The sequence below is a fragment of the Heterocephalus glaber genome, unplaced genomic scaffold, assembly GCF_053883595.1.
Source record: "Heterocephalus glaber isolate CG9 unplaced genomic scaffold, H.glaber_assembly_v1.0 deba00000122, whole genome shotgun sequence".
NCBI lineage: Eukaryota > Metazoa > Chordata > Mammalia > Rodentia > Bathyergidae > Heterocephalus > Heterocephalus glaber.
Window position 1 is genome coordinate 83,150,392 of NW_028258138.1, and position 17,500 is coordinate 83,167,891.

The 17,500-nt window shown below is 45.6% G+C and overlaps 1 protein-coding gene across 5 annotated transcripts in view; it reads left to right on the plus strand.

Moving 5' to 3' along the window:
• The window catches only part of Dmxl2 (Dmx like 2), a 141,566-nt gene extending 127,285 nt beyond the window's left edge, over positions 1-14,281 (plus strand). For 3 of the 5 annotated variants that reach the window (XM_004835407.4, XM_021261156.2, XM_021261167.2), the window contains 14 exons: positions 393-478; positions 892-1,093; positions 2,497-2,614; positions 5,014-5,076; positions 5,736-5,822; positions 5,902-6,023; positions 6,965-7,103; positions 7,562-7,622; positions 7,739-7,866; positions 8,288-8,365; positions 9,649-9,740; positions 10,321-10,373; positions 11,782-11,999; positions 12,938-14,281. In XM_004835407.4, coding sequence (XP_004835464.2) covers positions 393-478; positions 892-1,093; positions 2,497-2,614; positions 5,014-5,076; positions 5,736-5,822; positions 5,902-6,023; positions 6,965-7,103; positions 7,562-7,622; positions 7,739-7,866; positions 8,288-8,365; positions 9,649-9,740; positions 10,321-10,373; positions 11,782-11,999; positions 12,938-13,147 — 1,657 coding nt within the window. In that variant the 3' untranslated portion in view covers positions 13,148-14,281. The remainder of the gene's footprint in view (positions 1-392; positions 479-891; positions 1,094-2,496; positions 2,615-5,013; positions 5,077-5,735; positions 5,823-5,901; positions 6,024-6,964; positions 7,104-7,561; positions 7,623-7,738; positions 7,867-8,287; positions 8,366-9,648; positions 9,741-10,320; positions 10,374-11,781; positions 12,000-12,937) is intronic. The other 2 variants (XM_004835409.4, XM_004835410.4) reach the window with 1 other exon arrangement.
• Positions 14,282-17,500: the final 3,219 nt, after the last annotated feature.

Sequence of the window (17,500 nt, forward strand, 5' to 3'; positions counted from 1 at the left end):
TTTATCCATCTGACTGTTTGAAAAATGCTTTTCCACTAGGTTGCAAGGTCAGTAGAGTAGTGTGTGATATATTGTTCCACATCTTTTATTTTTCAGAGACTGTATACACTTGCTGTCATAGTCACTTTCACATTGCTGGGACAAAATACCCAATATGCACAGTTTGGTTCAGTTTGTAGAGGTTTCAGTCCATAGCCGCCGGCTCCAGGACAGAGGACCTGGTGGAGGAGAATTGCTCAGGGTGTGGCAGGCAGGAGGCAGCAGCAGTCGAGGGAGGGGGGCTGTGGACCCTTCTAGGCCATGCCCACAGTTGAGCAGGTGCTGGGGACCATCACTGTGCTTCTCCACAACTTCAGTTTTCAATTTTTTTTTCTTTTTGCTCCTGTGAACAGCTGGGCTCTTCTGCATCTGACAGTGGTGAAGCTGGTGCTTCACAATGTCAAGAATTTCTTCCCCATTGCTGGACTGGAGTTCTCTGGTGAGTTTGGAATTTGAAATTAATGTTATTAAATATAATAAATTACCATCAAGTTTCTGTTCTTACAAACTCTGTATAAAAGGCCACTTGGTACTTAAAAGTACTACAGTGGGTGTTTTCTGAAGTCTTATGTACTGTAGACTCCAGTCTGTGCTTTAATGCAGAGCCTCACCACTGTCTACCTGGAAGCCTAGAGAGCAGAGGCCCGGACTGGGCATGCTCCACATTGCCCAGCTCATAGCAGAGCTGACCTCCTGTTTTGTTGAAAATATTAAGAATCCAAATCATACTAGATTAACATTTTCAGATATACTTGTATTTTCAAAAGTCTTGGCTCTAAAAAGTTCAGATTTTGCAAATATGTAGTTCAGTATTTTTTGTCAAAATAAAATGACACATCTGTTTCCTTTTAGAGTTGCCTGTTATGTCACCGTTAGGTATTGCTGTGATTAAAAACTTGGAGAACTGGGAACAGATTCTGCAAGAGAAAATGGATCAGTTTGAAGGCCCACCCCCCAACTATATCAACACATACCCAACCGACCTTTCAGTAGGAGCTGGACCCGCTATTCTTCGAAATAAAGCAATGCTGGAGCCTGAGAACACGCCATTCAAGTAAGAAAGCTCTTAGAATGCTGATGAGCACATAGCTTGGTTTAATTTTCTGGAAGCCTTTGGCAAAATATGCCAGCAGCCTTTAAAATACTCATACCTTTGAAGCTGTAATCCATTTTTAGCAGTACTTTCTAAGCAAAACATCAGAGATCTGGGGAAAAATTATATTTCTTGGAATTACCTGTAATTCAATAGACATACTACTTTTTTTTGGTACTGGGGATACTTTTTTTTTGAACTCGGGACCTTGCATTTGCGAGGCAGGCAGCGGAACCACTGAGCTAAATCCCTGGCCCGACATACTATTTTTATAATTAGGATAAGATCTTTTTTTTTTTAAAGACCTTTCTTATCATCTGTATTTCTGTATTTTCAGAACTCTTAGAGAAATTTTTTTGGTTAATAATCTACATATGCAAACAAGGTCCCCGGACTTTCTCTTTGTAACTTAATACTAGTAGAAACATTAAGGATTCTTGGTATTGTTTTGATCTTCCAGTTGGCCATCTTGATCCCTTTGGATAAGAAGTATGTTTTTAAAAAATTATTTTTAACACTTAAAAATATAAAAATTATGCATCTTCATGAGCTAATGTGATGTTTCAGTATGTGTGTACACTGTGTAATATTTGAGTCAGGTTATACTGTATCTTAGTTACTTTTCTTGTTGCTGAGACAAAATACCCACTATGCATAAGTTAAGGCAGGAAAGGATGATTTGGCTCCCAGTTTTTGAGGTTTCAGGTCACAGTTGTCTGGCTCCAAGGCAGGGTGGCCTGGCAGAGGGTGTCAGAGGAGAAACAGTCCACGGCAGGCAGAAGGCACCATCCTACAAGCGACAAGCATCTCTTTCTGTCCCTTATATCTCACTCAGTCTGTGTGCCCTAACCCCATATAGCATCAGGTCCTTGATCCCAGTACCTTCCAAAAAGCCCCACCTATGACTGCTTCAGGCTTTGGGGGGACCTCTAGATACAGGCCATAACAAGCAGTGAGCAACATGTGCGTGTTTGGAAGCAGTCAGGCATGAGCAGCGCTGTTGAGCTCTAGGCTGTTACGAAAGCATCTGTGACTCTTACTGATAGGGTTTCACCAGCAGGGCACCCTAAAGGGTCATTTTAAAAAGAATAGTATATGTGCTGCCGAATCGAGCACGATTTTAAAAAGAATAGGAAGGGATTTATTTGATACTGCGTATAACTAGTGCATTCAATGTAGAGATTAATTACTGGATGAAGGAGTGATTTTTAAGAGAACTAAAAACAGTGATATAATTTATAAAATTTTGTTGAACTCAGTGCTGTCGTCTGTGCAATAAATGGTGCAGGGTTTAAAGCACGCACCTGTAAGCATGAAGCCTGTTTCCTGTAGACTGGAATGGTGTGTCTTGTTGTTTTGAGTAGGTCCCGGGAATCTTCTGCGCTCCCAGTGAAACGGCTGTGGCATTTCCTTGTTAAACAGGAAGTCCTTCAAGAGACGTTCATCAGATACATCTTCACTAAGAAGAGAAAACAGAGTGAGGTACTTTGACAAAGATACTTTATATTTTTCTTTAACATTTCTAATTAAGTCAGTACTTGATTTACTTTGGAATAACTTTTTGGTTATAACTTATTTTAATGATCTTTCACATACCATGTCTAGTAGCCACAATTTACTAAACTGTAGTGAATTTTTTAAAGACCGAATCCTGTAGTTTTCATAGCAATAAAAAATATAGGTCCCTTGATAAATCACATATAATCAAATGAAAGTTGATCCTTTTTAATTGAAAACATAGCATGGTCCTTTAAAGCATTTATTCTTATTTTAGTAGCATTTAAAAATGAACAGATTAAGAAGCAGTAAATTCAGTATTATTTTATGAGAGAATATGCTACAGAAATAGCATGTGTGAGTTGATTATTTCTACAAAGCTAGGCAGAAGTTTGGCTTTGCACAGTGATTTTAAAGCTAGTGAGTGGTACTTTCATCCACACGTGATTCAGGAAGAGCCAGAACAGGCAGCGGCCTTTTCTGTGGACAGCGTGGGCTCCCGGCCACTGGTTGAGGTACAGGCAGTGTGGATGGTGCTTGGGGCTCTGCACAGGTGCAGTCTAGGAGAAGAGAAAATGAGCTCTGCTTCACAGAGAGGGGCAGTCGAGGGACAGTCCCTGGGGCCATTGTCCCGGCACTAGGTGCAGAGCTGCTTCCCACACCCCCTTCTCTCTGGCACCGCTTCCCGGTAGGGTCCTCGTGGTCAGCCCTTGGCAGCAGGGATGTGCTTTTCCTGTGGATTTAACAGTTAGGCAGGCACTTACATGGAAAAGGAGAGGAATGCACTAGACTTTTCCAGTCCTGTATGTGTTAAAAACATTTTGATAGAAACAAAAGACCCCAATGCTTTGAAATTACTAATTTAGGGCTTGTTAGGGGAAATCCCAGAACTGTACTGTTTGCTTCTTTCAGTTAAGCCACTGGATAAAGCATTTCCTGTGATGATGCTGAATTTCCATAAAATTATATATAGTAACCTAATAAATGGATTTAAAGTAAAAGATACTTGCTGCTTAGGAGCCTGTTATTCACAGTTCATTGAATAATCAGTTTTCTGAGTGTTTAGTTCTTCAAATTATTAATGATTTATCAAAAATATGTTATAGCTATTGATAAGGGCTCAGAGAGCTGGATTTGACTGGCTTGATGTAGCCCCGATTGACAGCTGTGGGAGCACTGTGTCTCCCGGAAGTCCTGGCTGCCCTTCTCTGTCCTTCCTTGTGCCCTGCCCTCTGTGGCGTCAGAAGAGCGGCTTTCCTTCCCCAGGGGGTCCTGGTGAACAGGGGAGCAGGGCAGAGATCACTGAGATGTTTCCTGAAGGCTGCGTAAGCATGGCCAGGGGAGGAAGTACATGCAATGTCTGCTAAAAAGTTGTTTTCATTAAGAAAATGTTAGGAAAAATTTAAAACTTAAAGGTAAGGCTCAAAATATGCAAAATTTAATAAAACTACCTATCAAAAATGGCTTTATTTTTGTTTTCAGGTAGAATTTTGATAATAAATTTGATAAATTTATATGATTGATTAGTAAAATTAGCAAACTAATCCTAAAAACACTGAACTGTTGGCTCATTTTAAAAAAATTTTAGATATATTCATAAGATATTTTTGTTCACTATGTTAAAAATATTCCACCAAAGTTTTGATATTGGTAAAAGTGGCAAACTGTCAGTCAGTATAAGGCAAGCAGATTCTTGAGCCCTCGGCTTTCACCCAGGTAGTGTCCCAACCCCTTCCCACACTCGGGCCTGTCCTGGTCAGCCGTGCCCTGGGAGCCCTTAGGGCATGTCTGGCCACGGCCCTTCCCCTGGGAAGAGTGGCCCTGCGCCTGCCTCTGGGGCCGGGACAGAGCGACCTGCGTCTGCCCAGCTGTGCCTTACATCATGTCCCCAGCCTGGGGCAGGTTAGCTGTGTGCTCTCTCTCCATGCCTCATGGAGAATGCTCCTGTGAGAAGAGGAAACCTGAGTAATGAATCATATTATGAGGGAGGGTGGAAGAATCACTGGTACTTTGATTTGGGTTTAGAAATGTTTTTATTTGTAGTTTAAATCAACCTTGATAGGATAGGAATCTAAGAAATGTAGAATGCATCTGCTCTTAAAGGTAGGTTTCATTTCTAGAGGTTATAATTTAAGAACTTTAGTATACATATAGCTAATTCTTATTTTGAAGTAACTTTCTGTTTTTGCATGTGTAATAGTCACATGAATTTGGCCTTTTTGCTTTGTGTTTATCTGATGACATTTTGCTTTAAATTTTTTCTTGATTTTTCCAGTTCATTTTGTCATCTTTAAGTGATCAGTGACTTTCAGCTTGAAATGTTTCATTGTCTGTCATTTCATTCCATGCATGTGTTTGTGGTTGTGGCGGTGTGGCGTTGTTAGTCTGTAGAAGAGCGTGTGGAGCAGGGCAGACCCCACTGCATGGCAGAGGATGGCCACGCCAAGGTAGTACCGCCCGCCTCCCACTGCTCGCCCTCAGGCTCCCTCGGCACTAACCACACTAACCTCACTGCACCCCAGCTGGTGACTGAGCCAGAGCCCACAAGGGAGGAGCCGCCTTGGTGCTTCCGCCCTGGCCCAGCTGCCCTTCTGCCTTCGGTCCTAGCAGTACATCTCTTCTTTTCCATCCCTTCCCTTCCGCCTGAGGCTCTTGCTTCCTCCTCTCCTGAGTGCCTTCCTTCCTGTTCCTCTCTCACAGTCTCCTCAGCTTCTCTTCATACTGTCTATGCTGCCCCTTTCTTTCTATGACTTTTCCTCCACTTTGCGCTTCGTAACGTACACACTTATCACACAACATCATGCACTTTTGGAATTGCACAGTGATGTGTTACTGTTACAAATTGCTAATGCAGATGTCTGAGCCATCTTTTATGACAGTTCATCGTGTCTTATGCCCTCAGTGGAAATCTTTGTACCTGGAGTTACTACAGGGCTGCAGAATATTCAAGCAGATTTTCCGAAATGAATTCTCAACACACTAAACTTACTTTTACTTTTTTCATTTTGCTACTACATCTTCTTATCCAGCTTTTAAACTCTGTGGCATGAGCTTTTTTCCGTGTAGCGCTGTGCGGCAGTAGCTAAGACTTGGGTGTATTTTGTAGGTTGAAGCTGACCTGGGCTACCCCGGAGGCAAGGCCAGGGTCATTCACAAGGAGTCCGACATGATCATGGCATTCTCCGTTAACAAGGTAAAAGCTGCAGCGCTAGGCAAGGTGTGCTGGATTTCGTGAGATGGCTTGAGTCACTGACTGTGCCTTTGCTCTGCAGGCAAACTATAATGAAATTGTCTTGGCTTCGACACACGATGTTCAAGAGCTCGATGTGACCTCTCTGCTGGCTTGCCAGCCCTACATATGGATTGGAGAGGACTACGACAGAGAGTCCAAAAGGTGTGTCTCAGAGCTGCTTGGAAACGGTGTTTTCCTTAGGTGCCCACGAATCACAAGCTGAGATACCGCCATATATCTTACTTGAGTAAAAGATAAATACAGTTTAGCCTACGTTAATGAATGAATGACTCCTAGTCCATTAAATTGCTCATAGCTTTGAACCAGGGTAAGCTGACATCAAAGTCTAATGCTTACAGCTGCCACTGACACTAACCCAAAGAAGTGTCAGGATCACACAGTGCTCACTAACTACAGCTGAGCTGCATGTCCAAAGCAGAATGCGGGTTTACTGAGTTATTTTGTTTCTCGTCACCTGGTAAGCACATCATCTTACAGACAAAAGTATGGCAGATTTACTTCTTAAAGCTGTGGACACTGCGGCACTCTCCGATGTTTCTCCTCCAGCCTTCCCTCTTTCTTGTTTTTCTTCAGACTTGGAAGTTTCATGTCCCTGGGGCCAGTGCCACTACAGCTGTTCTCCTTGTTTTGTTGAGTTGACTCTTTCATTAGCTTGTCACATGGCCAGTCTTGGGGCATACTTCAGAGTAGATGTAACCATGTAATAGAAACTCAGTACTTTAAGAAATCTAAAGTTGAATTTCTTTAAAATTATTAATTTGGGGCTGGGGATGTAGTGCAGTGGTAGAGCATTGCCTAGCATGAGCAAGGCCCTGGCTACAAACCCCAGCACTATTCAAATTTTAAAAATTAACTTGCTACATGGAATATCTGTGTTTGAGTAGAGTGTTGACTCTTTTTGTATATATTGTCAAATCTGTGTTAAAATACTTTAAAGCAAAGATTGTTCCATGTGTACGGCAAGAAAGTTGGCCCCAGACATGACAGAGAAAAAGGTAACCAGTACTGACCTGGGCTGGGGTTGGCACTGGTACCCGGGGCTTCCTCCTGGTGTAAACAGACTGTCTCATGCACTGCCGCAGTTCAGACGACGTTGACTACCGAGGCTCTACCACCACCCTGTACCAGCCGGGTGCAGCAGCCCACCCCGCGAGCCAGGCGCATCCGCCTCCATCCATGCCCTGGCTGGGCAGTGGGCAGACCAGCACGGGCGCCAGCGTGGTGCGTGCCTTACTCCTGGGTGTGGTCCCCCCGAAACCAGAGTGGGGTCACTGTAGCCAGGGAGAGGGAGTACCGGCCCAGAGCAGGCGCTGTGGCTGCACTGTGGAGACAGCAAGGTGGCTGTGCTGTGGGGCGCGGGGTTGGGCACAAGCTTTTCTTGCCACAGAATGAGGCAGCACAGGTCAGCAAGGAGTGGTCCCCAGAGTTGAAGGGCTCCCCTCTTGTTGGCTCAGAGAGGCCCCCTGAAGAGTGCTCCCCTGCATCGCTGGGTGGAGCTGTGGCGTGACCGGCAGACTGGTGCTTTGTCAGGGAGCTCAGAGAATCTGTCCCCTGATTCCTCTCAGTAACAGGCTGTCAGAGAATGGATGTTACCAGAATGACCCTAGAACATCTCCCTCCTCATCTCTTCTGAATGCACAGAGTATACACAGAACAATTCATTTTGTCTCCTTTTAAAGCTTATGAAGAGGAATCTCCATAACGTGAAGAGGATGACCTCACACCCTGTGCACCAGTACTGTGAGTGTTTCGTTCATGATCTGAGGCACCGGCGTGCTCTGCCCTCCTGAGGCTGGGTTATAGGAATGACTGAAACCCTGGCCCTGGCACGCCCCATTGGTGTCTTCCTGTTTCAGACTTGACAGGTGCCCAGGATGGCAGCGTCCGCATGTTTGAGTGGACACGCCCACAGCAGCTCGTCTGTTTCCGTCAAGCTGGCAACGCAAGGGTCACTAGGTTGTATTTCAACTCACAAGGCAATAAGGTGTGCACTCATCCCCAGGTGACTGTGAACAGTAGGAATGAGTGATGGATGAAACCACTTCTGAAAGTCAGCGAGCTGGGCATAAGCTGAGCAGGCAGTGGGTTGGGTTCTGCTAGGTGTCCTCTTGTCCTCCAGTAGAAGTGTAGGTCACAAACCCAGTGTGACAATCAGGGTCCTCGCAGGGATACCTCGGGGAGTGTGGGTGCAGGGAGCTGCAGTCAGGTTTCAGAGGAAAACAAGGCAGCTAGCAGGTGACAGAATGTGTGGAGCACCGAGGACGTGGCTTTCTTGGGATCTGCAGCAGAGGCAGTGTAGGCGGGATGCTTGTTAAGTGGGGTCCGAGTGAAATCTTTCCATGAGTGGTTTTGTCTGTGGCAGGAATTCTGGGAAGCCGGGCCTAGTGTTTCCCCTCTTCTTACAGTGCGGGGTTGCAGACGGAGAGGGTTTCCTGAGCATCTGGCAAGTTAACCAAACCACATCCAACCCTAAACCTTACGTGGTAAGTCTCTTGGCCTCCCCGACCACAGCCCGAGCATCTGCTGTGACAGGGACAGTTCTGCCTGCATCACAGCGAATGCCAGCCCCTCAGCCGTACCCTGGCTTTTTACCTTGATGAGCAGCCATGTTGGAAAAATGGCAGGGGCTTTCACTGTCTCTTTAGTTTAGGACATATTTTCACTACACTTTTATCCATTCTGAAAACTAACTTCTTAGTGATAGAATTTTATGATGTGGATATTAAGATTCAAACATATGCTGAACATCTAATTTCCTCCAGAGTGTTGCTTACTGGCTTATAATCCCGACGGACCACCCTTTCAGCCAGACCATGCTAGGGGGCTTGGGGAGGAGACAGCTATCCTCCCTCGGTGGCCTGTGGTGTGCTCAGCAGGGCACTCCAGGCACGGATCAGCCAGATACTTTAAACTTCTTTTCTCCTGTAGCCCATGTTCTTAATTCCGTGTAGGACAAGATTTTCTCTTAAATTAGTATACTATATATATCCTCTCAGAAATGGAAGTAATCTTGAATTTATGCTTTTGCCTTCAGTCAGATCTGGTGGTTTTAGGGAGAAAAAAATACCCATTTTATTTTTCTATCCTGACACGCTTCTCTGGGGCCTGCACCTCAGAATTTCTATTCATCACTTGATGCAGTGAGAAAGTCCTGCCCAGGTTAGGGTAGCTTCCCACACTGTTGGAGCCTCCTTCGGAGCCTTTGGCGTGACCGTAAGCCCAGGGGCTGCCTGTGGGACCCCTCCCGACAGCATACATATTAGTAAGTTCTTCGTAGCAGAGAGTGCGGGAGCCCAGAGTTAACCTGGCTGAGTCCTCATGCTGCAGTCAGACCACTGAGTGTGCAGAGCTCTCTCCCCTTTGGCGACTGTGTTTGTTACATGTATTTGAGGTCGTTTACACTAAAGTTGTTTGATTGGGCTTTTAAAAGAGTCAAATGGCTAGGGAAGTCATGGCACTCTTCCTGCCTTAGCCTCCCTCGTAGCCGGACTACAGGCGCCATCCCCACCTAGTTCACGTGCTTCAGCATTGTCCTCACTTATGTAATCTAAAAACCAGAGGCTTTAGTCCCCCCCCCCCTTTTTTTTTTTTTAGTTCCACTTTTTTAAACCAGTTCTGGGCTTTTAAGGATTGGTTGCTATCACCTACTCCTTGTTCTGGGCTCATTGTTTAAGAACTGCTCACTCATGCAGGTAATGTTATGTGTCTGCTCCATACAGGTGTCACTGGAGATTTAGGTGACACTGCTGCACTTTGTTTTCCGCAGAGCTGGCAGTGCCACAGTAAAGCCACAAGTGACTTCGCGTTTATTACCTCTTCAAGTCTAGTTGCCACTTCTGGACAGTCCAATGACAACAGGTAGGCTGATAGAGAAGCAAAGCAAGAAACAAGGAAATTCTAGGCAGAAGGCTATTTTTGCTAGAAAATATAGTATAGAGGGTTTTTCCACCCCAGGAATAAACAAAGTTGTCACATAATTCTTACCTCAAGGTGGTTTTCCTTATCAAAAAGAGGAACAAAACTTGCTTCTGTAGTGTCTCAACAAGCACGTGTAATCTTTAACTGCTGTCTTAACTGCTGTCAGCATTGTTGGTCCTTGAGCACCAGGCAGCATGTGACTCTGTGGCCGTCCCTACTGACGGCCCCACCATGCATGACAGCTCTTGGAGAAGCCCGTGTACCAGGGCAGGGGTGTTGGGTGGTGGGCTCCCTGGAGGGGACTGCAGCAGGACACGCCTGGCTGCAAAACAGGCAGAGCCCTGGGGAGGGCTGGAGATGGAGGAGACAGAAACCCCAGGCCCCCAGTTGAGAATTTCTGCTCTGTAAATGTGACAAAAACAAGAAGAATCAAGTAAAGGTATTTGACTTGAAGACAAAATTTGTCCATACTGGTGACTTAAAACAAGAATTTGATGTGTTTTTCTTGTTTCTTTAAAAGAAATGTATGCCTCTGGGACACATTAATATCGCCAGGGAACAGCCTCGTTCACGGTGAGTCACGGTCTGGGATTACCAGCTTTCTCAGTTGTAATTAGCAGGTTTGTTCACAGGATGAAAGTGGAGAAATATCTGGAACAAATGACTACAGCCTGTGGAAGTGAATGAGAAGCTCTGGCTGTGTCGTGAGGCAGGACACCTGGGGCCAAAGATGCTCAGGAGGGGCTGTGGAGTTGGTCCTGCCAGCAAGGTGTCCAAGAAATTGTTGACAAAGTAGTCATCAAGCTGAGTAGAAATGAAATCATATTTCAGAAAATTAAAACTAACGAGAAAACGAAGGTTAGCCTTATGAGAGCTAGAAATGCATAATAGTCCTTAAATACTATTCCTTTTGTTTTTTTTTGTTTTGTTTTGTGTTTTTGGTACCGGGGATCGAACTCGGGTCCTTGTGCTCACACAGCAGGCGGCGAAACCACTGAGCTAAATCCCTGGTCCAATACTATTCCTTTTAAGACAGCATTTGTCCAATTAGTGGCCTCAGGATCTCTCTTCCACATAATGCTGCCCAAAAAATACTGCATGCTCAAGTGGGTTGGGTTAAGCAAAGTGGAGTAGATTTTCTAACAATGATTTTAATATATTGAGGTGCCTCTTGAAAGGTATAGTTAAGTTTATTTGGATGCACAAATCTTTTCTCTATAATAATTGATACTGTTTGCAGATTTGCCACACATGAAGTCTTTAATCATACTAAAATGCCAAGGGCTGGGGTAGTTTAGCGTGCACAAGACCCTGGTTTGAGCCTAGCACTGCATAAAAGCAAATAGGATGCAGTGCATCCTGGTAAGGTGTGTTAGCTCTGTTGCTGCAGTGAGCAGCTGCAAAGGGGAGGTTTGTCTGGCTCCAGGTCTCAGATCTAGTCCTGGTTGGTGGGCCTTTGCTGGGGTGAGTGGGAGGGGAGAGAAGGGACCCCGTGGGCCCCGATTTCTTTTCATAGGGCCCCAGCAGTGCCCAGGGGGCACTTGCCCAGACTGGAGCTGTGGGCGGCTGCTGAGCGTGTCCACACGGGTGCGGCCGAGCTGTGGGCGCAAGGAGGTGACTACTGAGTGTCTTTGAGAAGCATGGTCTCTGTGGTCTCCATGCGGTCTTAGATGCAGCTTTGAAGACAGTGGTTAAGGCGTGAACGTGCCTCACCATGGCCAGCATGGTAGCTCTGTACAGGAGGCCTTTCTGTGCTCCTCCAGCCTAAGGTGGAACTTCCTGTGTGTGCTGCGTGTGGAGATCATGGGTAAACAGGTTCTTTCTCACATTGTTCAGCATTTTTCTTTACAGTTCAGTCAGAATTTCAGAAATTCAATGACACAAAGCCTGAGTAACTTCTGTGCTTTCCAGTGTGGCTTGAGCATTAACGGCACTGTGGAGACAGAGCCACTGCACGAACCTCAGGCGTCTTTCTCCCCAGGTTTCACATGCCACGACCATGGGGCCACTGTGCTGCAGTATGCGCCTCGCCAGCAGCTGCTCATCTCAGGGGGCAGGAAAGGCTGTGTCTGCATCTTTGACATCAGGCAGCGGCGGCTGCTGCACACGTTCCAGGCCCACGACTCAGCTATCAAGGCACTGGCACTGGACCCCTGCGAGGAGCACTTCACCACTGGCTCGGCGGAGGGGAACATCAAGGTAAGTGTGGTGGGTGGCGCTGTCTGTGTCGTCAGGACAGGTGTGAGGGGAGCTTTGGAGACCAGGAGCACCTGCTCCTATCTCTTCCTAGACCACGGTGGCAACCACTGGACTCTCAGGTCCTACAGGCTGTAGAGATGGGCCAGGGGAGTGGCCCTCTGAGAGACACTTGCCAAGCCTGTGTAAGGCCCCAGACTTGGTCCCAGCACTGCAGAAATGTAAATAAAAAGCTGTAAAGTACTGTTCTGAGCTGCATGCAGTGGCACATGACTGTAATTGCAGCCACTTGGGAGGCTGAGGCAGGACAATTCCAAGTTCAAGCCTAGTTCAGGCAACTTAGCAAGGCCCAGTCTCAAAATATCAAAAGGGCTGGGGCCATAGCTTATTGGTACAGCACTTTCTTTGTGTGCACAGGGCCTAGGCTTGATCCACCTACTGCAAAAAAAACCCCCAAGAAATAAAAACCTGCTAGTTTTATTTGGGGGGGGGCGGAGCTACACCCCAGCCCCAAGTGTGTGAGTTTAATGCATGGATCTGGGGTGACTTAGCTTGGCTTCTGAGGTCCTCCTCCCTCCCTGCCTCTTGAGCGTGAGGCCAGGTTTTCGGTGAGGGGCGGCCCCACTGCTCCCCTACATCCCGCTGGGCCTGGTGTGCAGAAGGGGCATCTACCTACCGTACAGTACGAGGGATTAACGCCTGGGCTGGAGCTGCCTGCAGATGGCTGTGGGCAACACCAGGGGCGTGGCGAGCGGCGCTTGAAGGACGGGACAGCAGGACAGACAGGGAAGGCAGCCTATCGCTGTCCGGTCTCCTTAGGGCGTGGTCAGAGGCAGCGGTGGGAGAGCGGGGCTCAGGTTCCTTGCTGGGAGCATGGTGGGGCCGTGGTTTTGCTCCTGGTCTCTAATGACTCAGAAGCATCTGTTTTTGTCTTAAACCAGGTCTGGAGGTTGATGGGCCACGGCCTCATCCACTCCTTTAAGCACGAGCACGCCAAGCAGTCCATATTCCGGAACCTTGGGGCCGGCGTAGTGCAGATCGAACTGGTGCCAGGCAACCGACTCTTCTCCTGTGGCGCTGATGGCGCCCTGAAAACCAGGGTCTTGCCCAGTGCTTTTAACATCCCCAGTCGGGTGCTCGGCCTACTGTAGATTCCAAGAGTGGGGCTTTATTTTTATATGCATTTCAGTTAAACGTAGTCCAGTAATCACCAGGCAGTTCTGCTGCGCGAGCAGTTAGCGCCGTGCAGACCACACAGTCTCTAGCTCTCCGTCCGAGCAGGCGCGGCTCTGCCACGGTGCCTGTCCACACTGGTGGGAGGAATGTGCATGTGCTGCGATGCCGACCCCCGGAGTCCCACCTCGTGCCGTATGAAGGGTGGCTCTTCTTCAGCGTTTAGCAAACCTGATTCAGAAAACATGAGGCTCGCCAGTGGGTAGGTAAGAATAACAAGAAGGCTGTGCAGACCACACTGCGGGAGCTGTTGCTGACTCAGGTTTTCTCCCATCTTACTCTGGTCACCGCATGCCTGCAGCGTCCTCCTCTGAAAGAGGGCACCCGGCCCTGCGGTGCTGGACGCAGGGACCAGGTCTCTGCCGGAGAGTCCTTTCATTCTTTCCTGCTGAGTATCTTTCCTGTTAGTGTTTATACTGAGCTAGTACTGTAACTTGCAAATGAGTGCAAATTTAAATGCAACGTTTTCCTCATGATTTGCACATTCACATTTTTTGGACTGCTAGTTTTTCTATTTAAATATTTGTCTTCATGTTAGGAATGTAATGTGAACAGGACACATTTGTAGTTAACCAAAACACACCTTCTTGGTCCAGTTTATTACCTTTTTATTGTGTTCCAAGATTAAAACATTTAAGGCTATGTTGAAACTACACCAATAGAGCATTTCATACCAACTCAAATGAATGTTAGGCTTTTTGTGGCCAGTTAATAGTTGATGAGATTGGTGATACTATTTATTGCCACAGCCTATTGTATAAACTATGCAGAGTTAAATATCATTTGCTTATAAAATATTAGCCAGTGTTGTCATATTTTGATGTATTTCCTAGGTTATGACCAAAAATATGTTCTTGAGATATTGAAACCAATGTCTGTGTGTCTACATGTTTACCAGCAAATTGTCTCATTATGTTAAAGAATGTTTAATGCCTGTGTGGTAAATAGTAAAATATAATGGTATAAAAGCACCTTTTGCTGAAGGCAATGTGATGTTCATGCTGTGAAATACATATGTAAGAGAAGAATAAATGTTATTTGTTAGAGTTTTATCTTAGTTTGGCCTATTTAACTAGTCTGGTCTGGCATTCTTTGATAATGTGTTTAATAGCTGATATAATTTTTAATGTAATAAAATGTTTAACTGTTAGAGTTTCCAAGCTTGCGGCAGTGGGCTCACTCACCAGTATTTACTGAGTGCCTGAGGTAGAGACCATTCTGGCAAAGTAGGAGGCAGCGAGGGCCAGACGGAGAGGTGCAGCCTGAGGGTGAGTGGGGTGAGGGCTCCCTCACCGTGGCTGCTTGCACAGACCCAGACCCGCTTGTTGCAGGCAGGAAGGCTGGCTTGGTGCTGGAGCTCTGAAGGCACGGGGCATGGTTCTGCTGCGAGTGGCAAGGCAGAGAGCGGGTCCCGACATATGGGATCACAAAGTTGGCAAACCAGGGACCCCGCATACTGGGCACAGTCAGAGCCCAGTGGCCATGTGTTGTGTCCTCTGTAGCACTGCATTACATGAACATAGCGCTGATTCAGTAAGAACCTGAAAGCTCATCCAGTTTTGCAACTGAAATTCAGATACAGTCCTGACTCGGCTCACAAACTTAATTCTTACCACAGTTCTGGTTGCAAACTGAATCGGACAGTGCCCAGCAAGAGACGAGAGCAAGCAGACCCCGTGACTGCTGGTGTTGAGCACAACAGTTCCCTTGGACCTCTGCCCCACAGCCGACATGCAGCAGCAGAGACCAGAGGGCCGATGCTTTTTCCCATCTGCTAGTGGGTGCAGAGACACCTTGACCTGACAGTAACCACAGCATGCAGGGGGCGGACTTGGGCCTCTGTTGCAGGGTGGGCACCTCAGAAACCATGGACCCTAAAGCCAGGTGGAGCAAGTCATGACCGCTGGATCCCACGACTGCAGATATGGACTGCAGATATGGAAAGAACCTGCTCCTCAGTAGGACCCCTATCTTACTTTTCTCTCTGCCTCCTCATGTCCCATTTCTTTCTCAAATACTGCTTTTTTCATTCTCCTACACCCTTTTTAACTTTACTAGTATAGCTACAAAGCTTTATGAATCTCTAGATAGTTAACTTTAAGCTACTGTTATTGATACTGTTCTATTGTTAGAGATAAAGTTGTTCCATTTAGTGGTCATTTACTATGGGTCAGTAGTAGGTCAATATTTGGTTTGCCTTAGTGTTCATACTATAATTACAGATCTTTTCTATGGTTAAGGGTGGCACTTTATTGGCCCTCAGGATTTGGCAATACTCAGTTTAGGTTTGATGCTATAATTGATGCTGATTTTATCACTATAGCAAACATGACATAGCTGTATGTTATGTTGTTGGTTCTCTTGGAAATCTAGGAAGTACCTAGATTGCCTTGGGTCATTAACAGTATTGTGGCCCATTCCTGGGTACTACGTGAAACATGCTGCAAATGCCCATCTCAAGTCAATGTAGAGGTTAGATCCTGAGGGCAAAAGCCAATAGTTCCCGCACAGGGAGAACACCACCCAAATGTACATGTTAACTAAAGAGGTGTCCATACCAGGAAACATTTCCACTACAGTCAGCCTGCAAGCCTCAACACAAAACAGTGAGAAACATGACAAGATGAACCCACAAAATGCCTCCCAAACTCTCAACTCCCCCAAAGCTGATCCATGGGGCATCGCAGAGGAGGAAACAAAAAGCCACACACCCACATTTTTCAGAATTGTATCGGGATAAAACTGATAATGAGCCATTTGGCAAGCTCACAAAAGAGGTAAGTAAACAGATACTGGGCCAAATAAAACAGTCTACAGAAAACACTAACAAAAAGCTGGCAGAGCTAAGCTAGATACTGAAAAACATGAATGACCAGCATAGAAAAGAATTAGAATCCACAGAAAGGCTCCAAAGAGAAATCTAGGAGATTAAAAATTCTAGTGAAACGATGACCAGGTGAAGTGACCAGTACGAGAACACAAGGTCAGAGCTAGGAGCTGGGGCTGTTGCTGGTGACCAGTTAATGAGAGAGAAACAACAAGAAAACAGGAAAAATAGATGCCAAGCTCCCACATGGTGCCACGAAGACTAAGATCAACTGAAATTCAGGAGAAATCAGAAGACAGCATGAATGGCATACAAAGCCTGTTTACCGAAACAGAAAACTTTCCAAATATAGATTTACCATACAAATGAGGCATATAAAACCCCAAGTAGCACAATCATGACCCTCTCCAAGACACATCATAGTCAGAAGCCCAGAGGTTCAACACCAGAGCACAATCTTAGAACCTATTAGGGCTTACAGCAGACTTCTCAGCACAAACCGTAAAGGCCAGGAAAGCTTGGAGTGAAAAACAATTTCCAACCCAGACTGATATATCCTACAGAATTTTATTTCAAAATTGATGGGGAAATAAAGACATTTTCATGATAAAGAGCATCTAAAGAAATTCGTGACCACCCAACTAGCACTTCCCCCAAATCTGAAGGATACTGTAGAAAGAGACAATGAAGCTAACAGTCACAGTGAATACACTAGGTAGCAGGAGCAGTTATGTAGAAGGGAAAGACATGAGATCAGCAACAGGAAAATAAGGCAGTGACAGGAGTAAGTCAGTACTTGTTAGTAATGTACTAATGTGAGTGCTCTCAGTTCCCCAATCAGAAGATGCAGATTGGCAGAATGGATCAAGAAATGAAATCCAATGGTGTGCTGCATACCAGAAACAATTTAACCCAAAAAGAAACTCGGACTAAAAACCAAAGGATGGAAAACAATATACCATGCTACAGAAGCTGAGGGGGTGGATGGCTATCCTATATTCAGATAATGTGGACTTCAAGTCAAAACTGATCAAAAGAAAAAGTCACAATATACTAGTTAAGGGAACAATCCAGCAGGAAAAAACAAAAAATTATTAATGTATTTGCACCAAACGATGGTCCACTCAACTTCATAAAACAAGTACTTCTGGAAATAAAAGGCCAGATAAACAAGTGTAGTGGGAGACATAAGTACCCTACTATCACAAATAGATCAACTAGACAAATCAAATATCTTTGAGTTGACTAAAACCTTTGAACAAATGGACTTAATAGAATACACATTCTTCTCAGTAACACCTGGAATTTTCTCCAAAATAGACCATATACTAGCCAATGAAGCCAGCCTAAGTAATTATAAAAGAATGGAAATTATACCATGCATATTATCAGACCATAGTGTCAATGACAAAAGAGTACAGAAATTATGCAAATGCATGGAAAC